Raw genomic sequence first — 12,611 nt, 5'->3', positions numbered from 1 at the left:
TGTTCCCTGTTTTCTTACAGAAAAACAGATTCCCGTTCCAGTGAAACAGGAACCAGTTGAATTCAAGCAACCGGTTGAAGTTGATAAATTTAAATCACGTTACAAGAAGATGATCCCTCTGGTTCCTCCCAGTCCAGTAAGTAGGACCATCTTCTATTGAGCCTTTAACAGGAATTAGGCTTGAAATGACATCCTAATTCTTCTATCACAGCTAGGATTGATGACAGTGTCCCTTACTGCCATTACAGATGTGCTGTTAGTTTTTTACAGATGAATCGAACAGAACAACAGGTTCTAAACGTCAGATTCAGATTCTTTCTGAGTTAGGATAGATGATGATTATCTTTCCTCTCTTCTGACTGAACTACCTGCAGGTTGGGGAGAATTTCTAAACAAAGCAATAAAAGACTTTTACTTCTAAACTCAATGGGATACAAAGTTGGAGTAAAAGAAGATTTGTGGTTTGTCTATTAAGCATTTCCTATTGTATTCCTGAACCGCTTTAATCAAGTCAAGTGTGAAGAGTCCAGTTAGTTAATAAGTCACAGAACTGAGACATGAGTGGATGGATGTAGGAAGGAATGTTAGAAATAAAAGTCTGAGATGTTCTTCACATGCACTCACAAGACTTTCCTTCTTACAAAGCTTTCGTTGAGTTTTCTAAAGCTGAGTGGATTTTTTTAAACATTGTCCAGGTGGATCTGGTGGTGTGTCTGGTGTGTGGCAGCGGGGGAGACGAGGACCGTCTGTTACTGTGTGACGGCTGTGATGACAGCTACCACACTTTCTGTCTGATCCCTCCTCTGCACGACGTCCCTAAAGGAGACTGGAGGTGCCCCAGGTGTTTGGCCCAGGTGGGTTCACTCTCACTCTGTCATGGAGCAGCAAATCCAGATGTTTTGATCATGTTGATCCCTACAGCTGTAAATGGTTCAGATGGTTGTTTCAATGAAGACTTCAGTTAAAACTGTACTGCAGTCTAATAAATCCAAAAGCTCCCAACAGTAAACCTGTTCAACTGTTTTTACAGGAATGCTGCAAACCTCATGAGGCGTTCGGGTTTGAACAGGCACACAGGGACTATTCCTTGCGTGCATTTGGGCAAATGGCAGATGCTTTCAAATCCGATTACTTCAACATGCCAGTTCATGTAAGCACTAAACTTCAATTCAATTCAATTCAGGTCTATTTATTTAGCGCCAAATCACGACAAGAGTCGTCCAAGAATCTAGACGTCAGTGACTCTGCTGTCGCGTTTAAACCTTGCTTCTACATCTTCACAGATGGTACCCATGGAGCTGGTGGAGAAAGAGTTCTGGCGTTTGGTTGGAGCCATTGAGGAGGATGTAACAGTCGAGTACGGCGCTGACATCGCATCCAAGGAGTTTGGAAGTGGATTTCCAATTCCCAATGGGAAATTTAAGGTCTCCCCAGCAGATGAGGTAGTTTTTTTATATAAAACCAAGTCTTGTTTACAGAAGACTGTATCTGTTGGCTTTAATCTACAATAATAAAAAGGTGGTTTTATGACAGAATGGCTTGAATTAGTCCTGATGACTTTGTTCCTGCTGCAGAAATACCTGAATTGTGGCTGGAACCTGAACAACCTGGCGATGATGAACCCGTCTGTTCTGACTCATGTAACAGCTGACATCTGTGGGATGACGCTGCCGTGGCTCTACGTCGGCATGTGCTTCTCCTCCTTCTGCTGGCACATTGAGGATCACTGGAGCTACTCCATCAACTACCTGCACTGGTACGCTGTAACCAAGGTTTCCCAAATCTGCTTGCTTTGGGACAGACATCAGTGTCAGAAATGTGAAGCAGAAGCCAGCTAGTGAGCTGACATGTGTTCCAATGTGTTTTTTTTTTCTTAAGGGGGGAACCCAAAACCTGGTATGGAGCCCCTGGTTTTGCCGCGGAGCAGTTGGAGGAGGTGATGAAGAAACTGGCCCCAGAGCTGTTTGATTCTCAGCCTGACCTGCTGCACCAGCTGGTCACCATCATGAACCCAAACACCCTGATGGCTCACGGAGTCCCAGTATGTACGACCGAGTCTCCGTTCACCGTCTGACGCTTTGGCTACAAGCTTTGCTCTCAATCAGTCTACAAAGACGTGTGATGGTTTTACTGAAAATGATTTAACTGTCAGCGTGCTGCACTGTCCCAGAGCTCATTTCCTGTTATCTATCATTAAACCAGCTGATCTGGACAATGCTGCATTAGCCCTTTAGCATTTAGCTCCTCCTGCTACACCATCTGCTGAAATCCTGATGAGTGATATTTTTATTTGCCAAATTTGGTATTAAAACCATTTTATTTAGTGTTCCAACATATTCATCGTCACTGTCTCTCACTAAGCTGTAAAAACAGAGCGAAGAGAGAGGTTAAAATAAATGAACGAACTGTGTGTTTCAGATTTACAGAACAAACCAGTGTGCTGGGGAGTTTGTCATCACGTTTCCCAGAGCTTATCACAGCGGCTTTAATCAGGGCTTTAACTTCGCTGAGGCAGTCAACTTTTGTACTGTGGACTGGGTATGTGTCTCTTTAAACCTAAGCATTGTCTGTTATCTGTAGTTTCAAAGGTTCCTCTAGTTAAATGTGTTTTTCTTTTCAATAACTCCAAACCAGAATGCATTTCTTTAATACTAAGAATAGAAACATGTAAATTCTTTATATTTGAGAAGCTTTTGTGCTTTATTAAAATGTGTTCCTGTTCTGTTCCACTCAGAGAAACATCCCATCACATGCCACTCATCAGCAGACAGCAGAGATGTGAGTGAATTAGATCTGTTTGTTTCCTCTCTGTCCACCCAGATGCCTCTTGGCCGGCAGTGTGTGGACCACTACCGCCTGCTGCACCGGTACAACGTGTTCTCCCACGACGAGATGGTGTGCAACATGGCCAGAAAAGCAGGAACGCTCAGCGTTGTCCTGGCCTCCGCTGTCCACAAGGACATGCGGCTCATGATCAAAGAAGAACAGGAACTAAGAGACAAAGTCAAGAAAATGGTACAACGGGTTTTCAGTCTGTGTGAAACTTGTAGCGTAATTGATGAAATTGTGTTTTGTAGTTTCCAAACTTTCAGCCACTCGTGTAGGTGTGTTTGCTTTGAATCCATGTGTTGTTTCCCCATATCTTCAGGGGGTTCTGCAGTGCACAGAGGCAACATACGATCACCTCCAGGATGACGAGAGGCAGTGTGCCAAGTGCAGGACCACTTGCTACCTCTCTGCCCTCACCTGTCCCTGCAGCCCAGGTGTCCTCGTCTGTCTGTACCACATCAGAGACCTCTGCTCCTGCCCCGTCTCCAACTACTCAATGAAGTAGGTCTCTGCAGGGCAAACAGGATGTCTGGAAGAACTGGCTGAATGTGCTGGATGTTGTACAAATAAAAGTCACCATCAGGTTTAACAAGAAACTGAATATGGTCTCAAACCTTTCTCAGTTCAGTTTCTGAGAGAAAAGTGAAAAAAAAAAAAAAGAAGAAACCTTTGCATATGTTGGTGAAGAAATAGTGATTTAACATCAGGTTACAATGATTGAAACACTTTGAGGACTAAATTTAGGCAAAGAGCTGTCACAGTTTGCAGCCGTATATAAATGAAGAACCTTCCGTACCAACTCGGTGTCATTCCAACTCTGCACATTTTCTTTCAGTTTCATGTTTCCAAATTGTTACAGAAGAGAAAAATGTCTTTTAAAGCTGCTCTTTGGTTCCTGAGGTGTGGACACAGAGAAGAAGAAAACAGTCTGGTTCCCCAGAAGCTGATATTTGTGTTTGTTTTGTTGATGCAGTTACAGATACACCATGGATGACCTGTTCCCCATGATGAATGCTGTGAAGCAGCGAGCAGAGATGTACGATGAGTGGGCCTCCCGTGTGACTGAGACTCTGGAGGCTAAACTGGAGAAGAAGAAAGGTGAAGTTGAACAACTCGCAGCAGCAAAGGGCGGGAACTGCGATCTTCTCAGATCTTTTAGCTAGTTCAGTTCAGGTTTCCCCTGCTAGCATTACTCCAGTCTTTTGCCACCTGATTCTCATTTGCCTTATAAATTTTTTTTTATATTGTACTGGTTGATGCACAGTGGCGCAGTGGTTAGAGCTGTCGCCTTGCAGCAAGAAGGTCCTGGGTTCGCTTCCCGGCCTGGGATCTTTCTGCATGGAGTTTGCATGTTCTCCCTGTCCATGCGTGGGTTCTCTCCGGGTACTCCGGCTTCCTCCCACAGTCCAAAAACATGACTGTTAGGTTAATTGGTCTGTCTAAATTGTCCTTAGGTGTGTGTGTGTGTGTGTGTGCATGATTGTTTGTCCTGTGTGTCTCTGTGTTGCCTTGCGATGGACTGGCTCTCTGTCCAGGGTGTACCCCGCCTACTTGCCCGTTGACTGCTGGAGATAGGCACTAGCCCCCCCACCCCCACCCCTCCCACCCCACCCCCGCGACCCTATGTGGACAAAGCGGGTTCAGAAGATGGATGGATGTACTGGTTGAGTTAATTAATCTTGCAAAAACAGCAACACTAAAATGATTATGAAGAAACATTTGGTTTTGGGGTTCTGCCAGATTATTAGTAAGTAGACATGCCCAGTCGTCAGGTAGTTATATCTGTGTGTATCCGGTGTGTGGGTCACGCTGTGACTGAAGCAGTGTGTCTTCCTCAGGCCTGCCGGTCTTTCGTTCCCTTCTGTCTGAGTCAGAGTCTAAGCTGTTCCCCGACAACGACTTGCTGCGGAGGCTGCGTCTGGTTACACAAGATGCAGAGAAGTGTGCCTCGGTGGCACAGCAGCTGTTAAACGGCAAGAAGCAGACCAGGTAAGATGTATCACACAGCTCAGGTCTGTCTGATGGGCTCCCACGTGTGAGGGATGGTGTCATGAGGGTCGCTGCCTTCGTCCCCAGGTACCGATGTGGGAGTGGGAAGTCCCGCAGCCAGCTGACGGTGGAGGAGCTCAGCTCATTTGTGAGGCAGCTGTATAATCTGTGCTGCAGCCTTCCACAGGCTCCGATGCTGAAGGTGAGCCTATAACAGGAAATTATCTTTAGAAATGTTTCTCGTCGGGCTGGGCGATATGGAATCTATCACAGTAATCATTTTCCTATCAGTCAATGTGGATCTAAATCACAATATAAATCCTACTTTTGACTGTCTATAAAGTTCCCTGGTGCTATGAGTGATGTTGGAAGATATAGTTTTCATTTCAAGATTTATTTTGAAAATCTGACCCTGTCATCAAAGATTATATAACTGTTTAGAATAAATAAGGTTTAACTCTGAGACGGTAAACTTCTGCATCCTGTTGCTCCAGCGTGTGGCGCTCTACTTTGTTTTGTTGACTTTAAATTGTCAAAACACATAAGCGATGTCCTTCGCTGAGTTCTTCGTCTTTTCTTCTCTCTGGGAATTAATTTTTGTTGCCTTTGTTTAGTGATGTTTTACCTGAAGTCAGGGGCTACAGCTGCACAAATATTAACCCTCAGAATAGAACAGAAGAGAAAGTGCCTTTCCTCAGTGAGGAAATAATGGTGTCACAGCAGCAAAGCAGGAGACGAGGAATAAAAAATAAATGGCAGTGAACAAAAACATGCAAGAAATTTGTAAAAGATTTCGCTGAATTCACCACTATTTGTCGTCGTCTTCCTCCGCTTATCCGAGTCCAGGTCGTGGGGGCAGCATCCCAGCTAGGGAGCTCCAGACCGTCCTCTCCCCGGCCTTCTCCACCAGCTCCTCCGGCAGGACCCCAAGGCGTTCCCGGACCAGATTGGAGATGTAACCTCTCCAACGTGTCCTGGGTCGACCCGGGGGCCTCCTGCCAGCAGGACATGCCTGAAACACCTCCCCAGGGAGGCGTCCAGGAGGCATCCTGACCAGATGCCCAAACCACCTCAGCTGGCTCCTTTCGATCTGGAGGAGCAGCGGTTCTACTCCCAGTCCCTCCCGAATGTCCGAGCTCCTCACCCTATCTCTAAGGCTGAGCCCGGCCACCCTACGGAGGAAACTCATTTCGGCCGCTTGTATCCGCGATCTCGCTCTTTCGTTCATTACCCAAAGCTCATGACCATAGGTGAGGATTGGGACGTAGATCGACCGGTAAATCGAGAGCCTGGCATTCTGGCTCATCTCCCTCTTCACCACGACAGATCGGCTCAGCGTCCGCATCACTGCAGACGCCGAACCAATCCGCCTGTCGATCTCCCGATCCCTCCTACCCTCACTCGTGAACAAGACCCCGAGATACTTAAACTCCTCCACTTGAGGTAGGACCTCTCCCCCGACCCGGAGTTGGCAAGCCACCCTTTTCCGGTCGAGAACCATGGTCTCAGATTTGGAGGTGCTGATCCTCATCCCAGCCGCTTCACACTCGGCCGCGAACCTACCCAGCAAGAGCTGAAGGTCAGAGCTGGATGAAGCTAGGAGGACCACATCATCCGCAAAAGGCAGGGACGAGATTGTCCTCTAGTGCGTATTTACCACTATTATATAAATAAATGAATGAATGTTAAAAGCCGCACCCGGCTGCTATTGTGCCATCAGCATGGTTCTATTCCAGCCTCATGATTGGTCCAGCATGGAGCAACTCTAATTATCACTGGCTGTTCATCTGTTCTTTATAGCGACCTGTTCTCATTTGTCTATCAAGAAAAAAGCATTTAGAGATATATTGTTATTTTAGGGTTTCACTCAGCACTGATCAGGCTTCTCTTGGGGGATTTAAAGAGCCATACCTGTTGGTTTGCGACCAGAACAGAGCGCAAAAAGGATGTTTTGACCTGTCTGATCTTCTTCAGGAACTGTTGAATCGCATTGAAGACTTCCAGCAGCACAGCGAGAAGGTTCTGGCAGAGGAAGCTCCTAATGTTTCTGAGATCCAGAGCCTGTTGGACGTCAGTTTTGACTTTGACGTGGACCTTCCAGAGTTGCCACGACTAAGAGAGAGGCTGGAACAAGCACGGTGGCTGGATGGGGTGCAGCAGGCCAGCGCCCAGCCTGCCACCCTCACGCTGGAGACCATGAGGAGGCTCATCGACCAGGGAGTCGGTTTGGCACCTCATCCCTCTGTGGAGAAAGCCATGGCTCGCCTTCAAGAGCAGCTCACTTTGTCTGAGCAGTGGGAGGAGAAGGCGAGCAGCCTGCTGAAGGCCAGGTGAGGGCAGCTCTCCCTGATCCTTCTAGATATTTCCATCTTAACCAGAGGATAATTCAAACCCTACCAACTCCTTACGACCAGACGTCACTGCTCTTGATCCAGAAACAAATCCTTTCTGAACCATAATCTTGTATTTTAGCTTCAAGTGTGTCCAGATGTTTGCACTGATGATAACTGAATCATGTAATCCTACGTCAGTGCTCCTGATTTTGCTTCATTTTAATTACAGCTAGTGCAAAATGCTGCTGCTAGAATATTCAACAAGATCAACAAAAAGTGAGCATCATATTTAGTTTTGCTCTCATTCCATTGGTGCACAAAGCTGTTCAGTATTAACTGTCATAAGTGCTTTTTAAAGGCTTTTAATGGCATGGCTGTCAGCAACGTGTCTCTCTTCTATCCATTATCAGATGAACTAATCTCAAGTCAAGATTCAGATGTTGTTCCATTGTGCTCTTTACTGCAGATTTAAGGCTTTACATGGTTGGAAATAATCTAAAGTTGATTTTTAAGCATTTAATTCCTCCAAGAAGCTTCATTCTTACCTGTGTGGACAGGGTTTTGTGTTCATTAGGTGTTAAATATGTAGAAATGTTCTTAATAACGAGCTTTAACAGTCCTGAATGAATCTCGGCTATGATACAAATCTTTTTCTAAAGGTTGATGCTCATCATGTGTGTTTTTTCTGGCACCAGACCTCCACACTCCATAGAGACCCTCAATGCTGCAGCTGAGAAGGCATCAGGAATCCCTGCTTACCTCCCAAACTGTCTTCTCCTCAAAGACACCATCAGCAGAGCCCGTGCGTGGCTTCAAGAAGCTGAGGAGCTTCAGGTAAGGACACATACACGGAGTCTGATAAACTAGACTCAGAAGTGTTTCTTACAGTAAGATGCTCCGCCTCTTCCAGGCCAGCGGCTGTATGCTGATGGTGGATCGCCTTTCTGACATGGTGCTAAGAGGACAAGCCATTCAGGTCCAGCTGGAGCCTTTAGACGGGCTGGAGTCTTTAATGGCTGATGTGCAGCAGTGGAAGGAGTCTGCAGCCTCGACCTTCCTTCAAAAGGATTCCACGCTGACCTTACTAGAGGTAACATCCTGCTTTAGCTCCGGCTGCTTCACAGCTTCCTCTTTTTGACATCATAGCAAAAGCACAGGTGCTGTCATGGTTCACACAACACACAACTTTGTTTTATCAGGTAAAAGTCGATTTGAGTTTTAACTCAACCTTATATCCAGAACGGCGGGCCAGGAAATGTAGTCGTGTATAACCACAAAAATCCTTTAACTTTGTTGAGTCATTTTAAAATTTAACAGTCAAAAGTTTCCATTTCTGACGCTGTAACCTGCTGTGACAGTCATCTTGTTGTCAACACCAGTCAAATGAACTGAGGCCTTGTCAGTAGGGCTCAGGTCTAAAGTCTGTTTTACTGGGGTTGATGCAGGTCTTGTGTCCAAGATTTGAAGCTGGAAATGCGGGTTCTCCAAAGAGGAAGGTCAAGAAAGGGAAGGAATCCACCAAAAGCACCAAGAAGAAGTCTGCACGAGTCAGCAGTGTCAGCGATGTGGACAAAGCTCTCTCAGAGACCACGGATGCTACCTCTGCTGTAAGTTCAAGCCTTTAGAGAGAGAGAGAGAAATAAAGCCACGCTTTTAGCTTCGCTTTTTATGTCAGGATGAATTAAACAAACTCATTTTTGTGGCAGATTGTGATCCCTGAACATGGCTATAAATATAATGTATACCCAGCTATGGATCATTATTTGGTTTAAGTCCCGCCCCCTTCATGTAAACAAGTGGAACAATGTTTTATTAGGAGTCGATTCAACTTGATTACTGTTTTGATCAATAGTTCTATTCTCTGATGTGTTTAGCATCACAAACATTGTTAAGGTTGTTGTGTGGATTTGTCCCAGCAGACAGACGACATTTAGGGGTCTCCTCCTGAAGGACGGCAGATGGTTTCACTGCATAGGAACGTGATGGTGACAGAAACTGTGACAGGAGGAAATAATGCACTGTCTGCCTTTTATTCACCAGATGTCCACGCTGGAGGAGCTGCGTGTCAGAGAGATGGAAATGTTCTCTAATCTCAGGGTAGCAAACGAGTCAAAGCTTCTTCCCACCGCTGACTGCATGGATCTGAAGGTGTGTTTCTGTCAGAAGGCGCCCATGGGTGCGATGCTGCAGTGTGAACTCTGCAGGGATGCTTTCCACAGCGTGTGTGTCAGAGACCCATCAGACTCCTGCGAAGCACAGCCGTGGCTCTGTCCGCACTGCCGGCGATCAGAAAGGCCCCCGCTAAGCAAAGTCCTCTCCCTGTTAGCCTCTCTGCAGAGCACAGGGGTGCGCCTGCCGCAGGGCGATGCCCTGAACTACCTTATTGAGAGGACACTGAACTGGCAGCGCCGAGCACAGCAGATTTTACAGGCGTGTGACTTACCAGATCTAGAGGAGAGACCAGGGACCCCTCCCACACTGACACACTGGGTGTCGGGCTGCGACAACGTTCACACCAACTCTCAGGTTTCTTCTTGTCTCTGGACGACAGTTTTAAATAACCAAAGAACAGCTTCAGATGTTACGTCTGAGGTTTTTTTTTCCCCTTCAGGCTCCATGTTTGACTCCTGAGTGGAACAGGTCAAGCCATGCTCAGACGGTCTTCTACACAGAGCAGAGGTGCATCCCTCTGCAGGGTCAGTGTTGTCTCAGTCTGAGCACTGAATGTTTGCTTTTGCTGTTTTACACAAAGCTAATAAGTGTGTGTTCCACAGGGCTGAGCAGTGAACTGGAGGAGCTGATGGTGGAGGGGCTCCTGCTGCAGGTGTCCCTGCCACAAGTCCAAAGCCTCTACCATGTCCTATTGGACAGAGCCAGTAGCCAGCACACCAACAGACCCACCTCGCCGTCGCAGGGGGAGTCCACAGCGTGTGACCAGCACATGCAGTCAGTCTCTCAGGGAACAAACATACCACTGAACCAGGTGAAGACATGGATGAGGGAACGCCTACCACCTGTCATACATAACCAACAACATCCCGTGCTAAAATGCACACAATCACTCATCACTTAGAGCAGGGACCGCCGGCTGTTTTCAGCCCTTGGGGGGATTTTGTGCAGCCTTTGACTTTGATTCCAGAACAGTCTGATTTTGTACAGCACTGGCTGATGAAGCAGGGGGACTCATGATGGTTTCAGACAAAAAGTATACAGATTCATAACAAGCTTATTAAAAAGAGGAGGTTAAAGATTATTCTTCTTCTCTCAATGTTCAGTGTGATTGTAATTAGGACCACAAACCCGGCTTTTACTAAAAACCTGGGCTTGTTAATATAACGGAATTTAACATAGCAAACATCTGCGAAGAATGGGTGAGCCACAGCTGCTTTTGTTTGCTGAGAAAACAGGAAGAAACAGCAATTGAATTCTTTTTATTTCAGATCTACAGAGATTTACTGATCCTTGCTCTAGGAACGTCATAATCTCTCGTTTTATCATTTCCTTGTTGAGCAGGTTTATATATTTAAAAAAAATTCACATTTTGACTGCTCATGAGTACTTTTACCGTGATGCTTTTATCTAAAAGTGGACGCCTGTTGTTTAGAGTGTGATATGAATCACCCTTAGCTGCGACAATGTTACTAAATACCTGTAAACTCCAGATGTTAGTAAATGTACATCTAATGGAACTGTCACTAAAATCATTAACACACACACAGTCTTGGTGTGAGTTTTATGGAGATGCTTTTGCCTTCAGGATGACACCAGCAGCACGAGGGAAACCATGACAACCTCAGAACGAAAAGCAAAGAGGCGTTTGGAGAGAGAAGGTCTGGACACGGAGCACAGGGGCAAGGACAAGAAACGCTCACACAAAAGACAAAGGATGAATAAAAAGAAGACGCAGCGCAGGCCGACCTCTACGTCATCCTCTCCTCGCTCTGACTTCTCCCAGTCGGACTCTGACGAGGACATGGCCATGTGTCCAGCAGAGAGCTGTCAGCTCCCAGAGGGCGATGAGGTGAAAAAGATGGATCATGACCAGAAACAGGATCCAAAAGCCGTGTGTAACAGTCCAGTCTGATATTCAGTGGCTTTCCGTGTCTGCAGGTGGACTGGGTTCAGTGTGACGGCAGCTGCAACCAGTGGTTCCATCAGGTGTGTGCGGGTGTGACGCCAGAGATGGCTGAGAAGGAGGACTACATCTGTGTCTCCTGTTCGCTGAAGGATGGACACACGAGGAAATGAAGAGCGTGTCACCAGTCCGTTACTGGAGCCTGAAATATGGATGTGTCACTACCCCCTCCCACCCCCACCTGTCCAACCCTTTTGTAACAGTGGTGCTATCTCCTCTTTGACTTGTTGTCCAGAACTATAATGTTTAGGGGGGTTTGTATTTTTACATATATATTATATATATTTCTTTCTTGTTTGTGGTTGTCTAAATGGAGAGAAAAACCAGGACGTGAAGTGTGCTGCACGGGACTTGATTTGGTCAGCACAAAGGAGTCTTACACCACCACACCCCAAAAACAGAGTTCATTAAAACTTAACTTCTTTGGAGCCTCTTTGCATGTTTAAGCAGAGCTATTGGGACAGAAGCTGAGGTCATCACCTCCTTAAACCCCTCAGACGTTACTATGACTTTAGTTTTTTTTAACCCCGTGTTTAGAACATGCATCCTAATATTATTATGCCCCTTTTTGGTTTTGTTTTGTTTTTGTAGAGTAGTTTTATTTATCTGAGCAATAATTTTTTGTCTGAACTGAATCTTATGGCTTAGCGATGGCGATGTGGCGTACAGAAAGTTACGCAGAAGGATGACTCAGCTGTGGGGACGTGCGGCGGCAGGCTGAAGGAAAAACACGCTGCTGACGCGCCGTTCTGTGACCCAGCTGATGACACAGACAGGACATGAGGAAAAAGTAAAGATGTTACGAGTTTTTATTGTGGAATAAAACCCCTTTTCTTCTATAGAGACTTCTTCTCATTTAATTTAGAACAAAGAAAGCTCCAGATGTCTCCATGTAGTCGATTTATTAACTCTTAATTATATTTTAAATGATCCAGACCTTACATCACAACCTTTGTGTCCCTGTGGGTTACCGCAGCTGCATCTCATGTATGTGGGGGTGGAATTAATGTCACAGTAATTATAATTAGAAATTAATCCTTCATAGTCCCTTAGATATATGAGTCACACAATTATAGCCAGACGATATGTTAGTTCTCTGATATTTAAAACAACTTAAATTAGATTACAAACACTTGTAAGGCCCTGCAGCAGAATGACACCCTCCTTTTAAATTCCGATTAGTGATTTAATATTAGCTGGAATCCTTAAATGTACAAACCAGAAACAATGCGTCTCCACTCAGACGACACAAAGGAGTTTTAAAGGCTGCTGTCCAATGCTGGTAAAAAATTTTTAGTCATAAATTTGGTGAAGTTGGTTCGTAA

The 12,611-nt window shown here is 45.7% G+C and overlaps 1 protein-coding gene across 2 annotated transcripts in view; it reads left to right on the top strand.

Annotated features, from left to right (window-relative positions):
• kdm5bb (lysine demethylase 5Bb) overlaps positions 1-12,125 on the top strand; it is a 28,631-nt gene extending 16,506 nt beyond the window's left edge. For both annotated transcript variants that reach the window (XM_054746392.2, XM_054746391.2), the window contains 21 exons: positions 21-136; positions 696-854; positions 1,031-1,150; positions 1,284-1,442; positions 1,575-1,756; positions 1,879-2,041; positions 2,419-2,538; positions 2,821-3,015; positions 3,149-3,330; positions 3,803-3,927; positions 4,668-4,818; positions 4,906-5,020; positions 6,793-7,148; positions 7,847-7,985; positions 8,062-8,241; positions 8,597-8,758; positions 9,192-9,677; positions 9,763-9,847; positions 9,926-10,134; positions 10,909-11,172; positions 11,262-12,125. In XM_054746392.2, coding sequence (XP_054602367.2) covers positions 21-136; positions 696-854; positions 1,031-1,150; positions 1,284-1,442; positions 1,575-1,756; positions 1,879-2,041; positions 2,419-2,538; positions 2,821-3,015; positions 3,149-3,330; positions 3,803-3,927; positions 4,668-4,818; positions 4,906-5,020; positions 6,793-7,148; positions 7,847-7,985; positions 8,062-8,241; positions 8,597-8,758; positions 9,192-9,677; positions 9,763-9,847; positions 9,926-10,134; positions 10,909-11,172; positions 11,262-11,399 — 3,806 coding nt within the window. In that variant the 3' untranslated portion in view covers positions 11,400-12,125. The remainder of the gene's footprint in view (positions 1-20; positions 137-695; positions 855-1,030; positions 1,151-1,283; positions 1,443-1,574; positions 1,757-1,878; positions 2,042-2,418; positions 2,539-2,820; positions 3,016-3,148; positions 3,331-3,802; positions 3,928-4,667; positions 4,819-4,905; positions 5,021-6,792; positions 7,149-7,846; positions 7,986-8,061; positions 8,242-8,596; positions 8,759-9,191; positions 9,678-9,762; positions 9,848-9,925; positions 10,135-10,908; positions 11,173-11,261) is intronic.
• Positions 12,126-12,611: the final 486 nt, after the last annotated feature.

The sequence above is a fragment of the Nothobranchius furzeri genome, chromosome 15 (genome assembly GCF_043380555.1).
Source record: "Nothobranchius furzeri strain GRZ-AD chromosome 15, NfurGRZ-RIMD1, whole genome shotgun sequence".
Classification (NCBI taxonomy): domain Eukaryota; kingdom Metazoa; phylum Chordata; class Actinopteri; order Cyprinodontiformes; family Nothobranchiidae; genus Nothobranchius; species Nothobranchius furzeri.
This window is presented reverse-complemented; position numbering and strand designations above follow the sequence as displayed.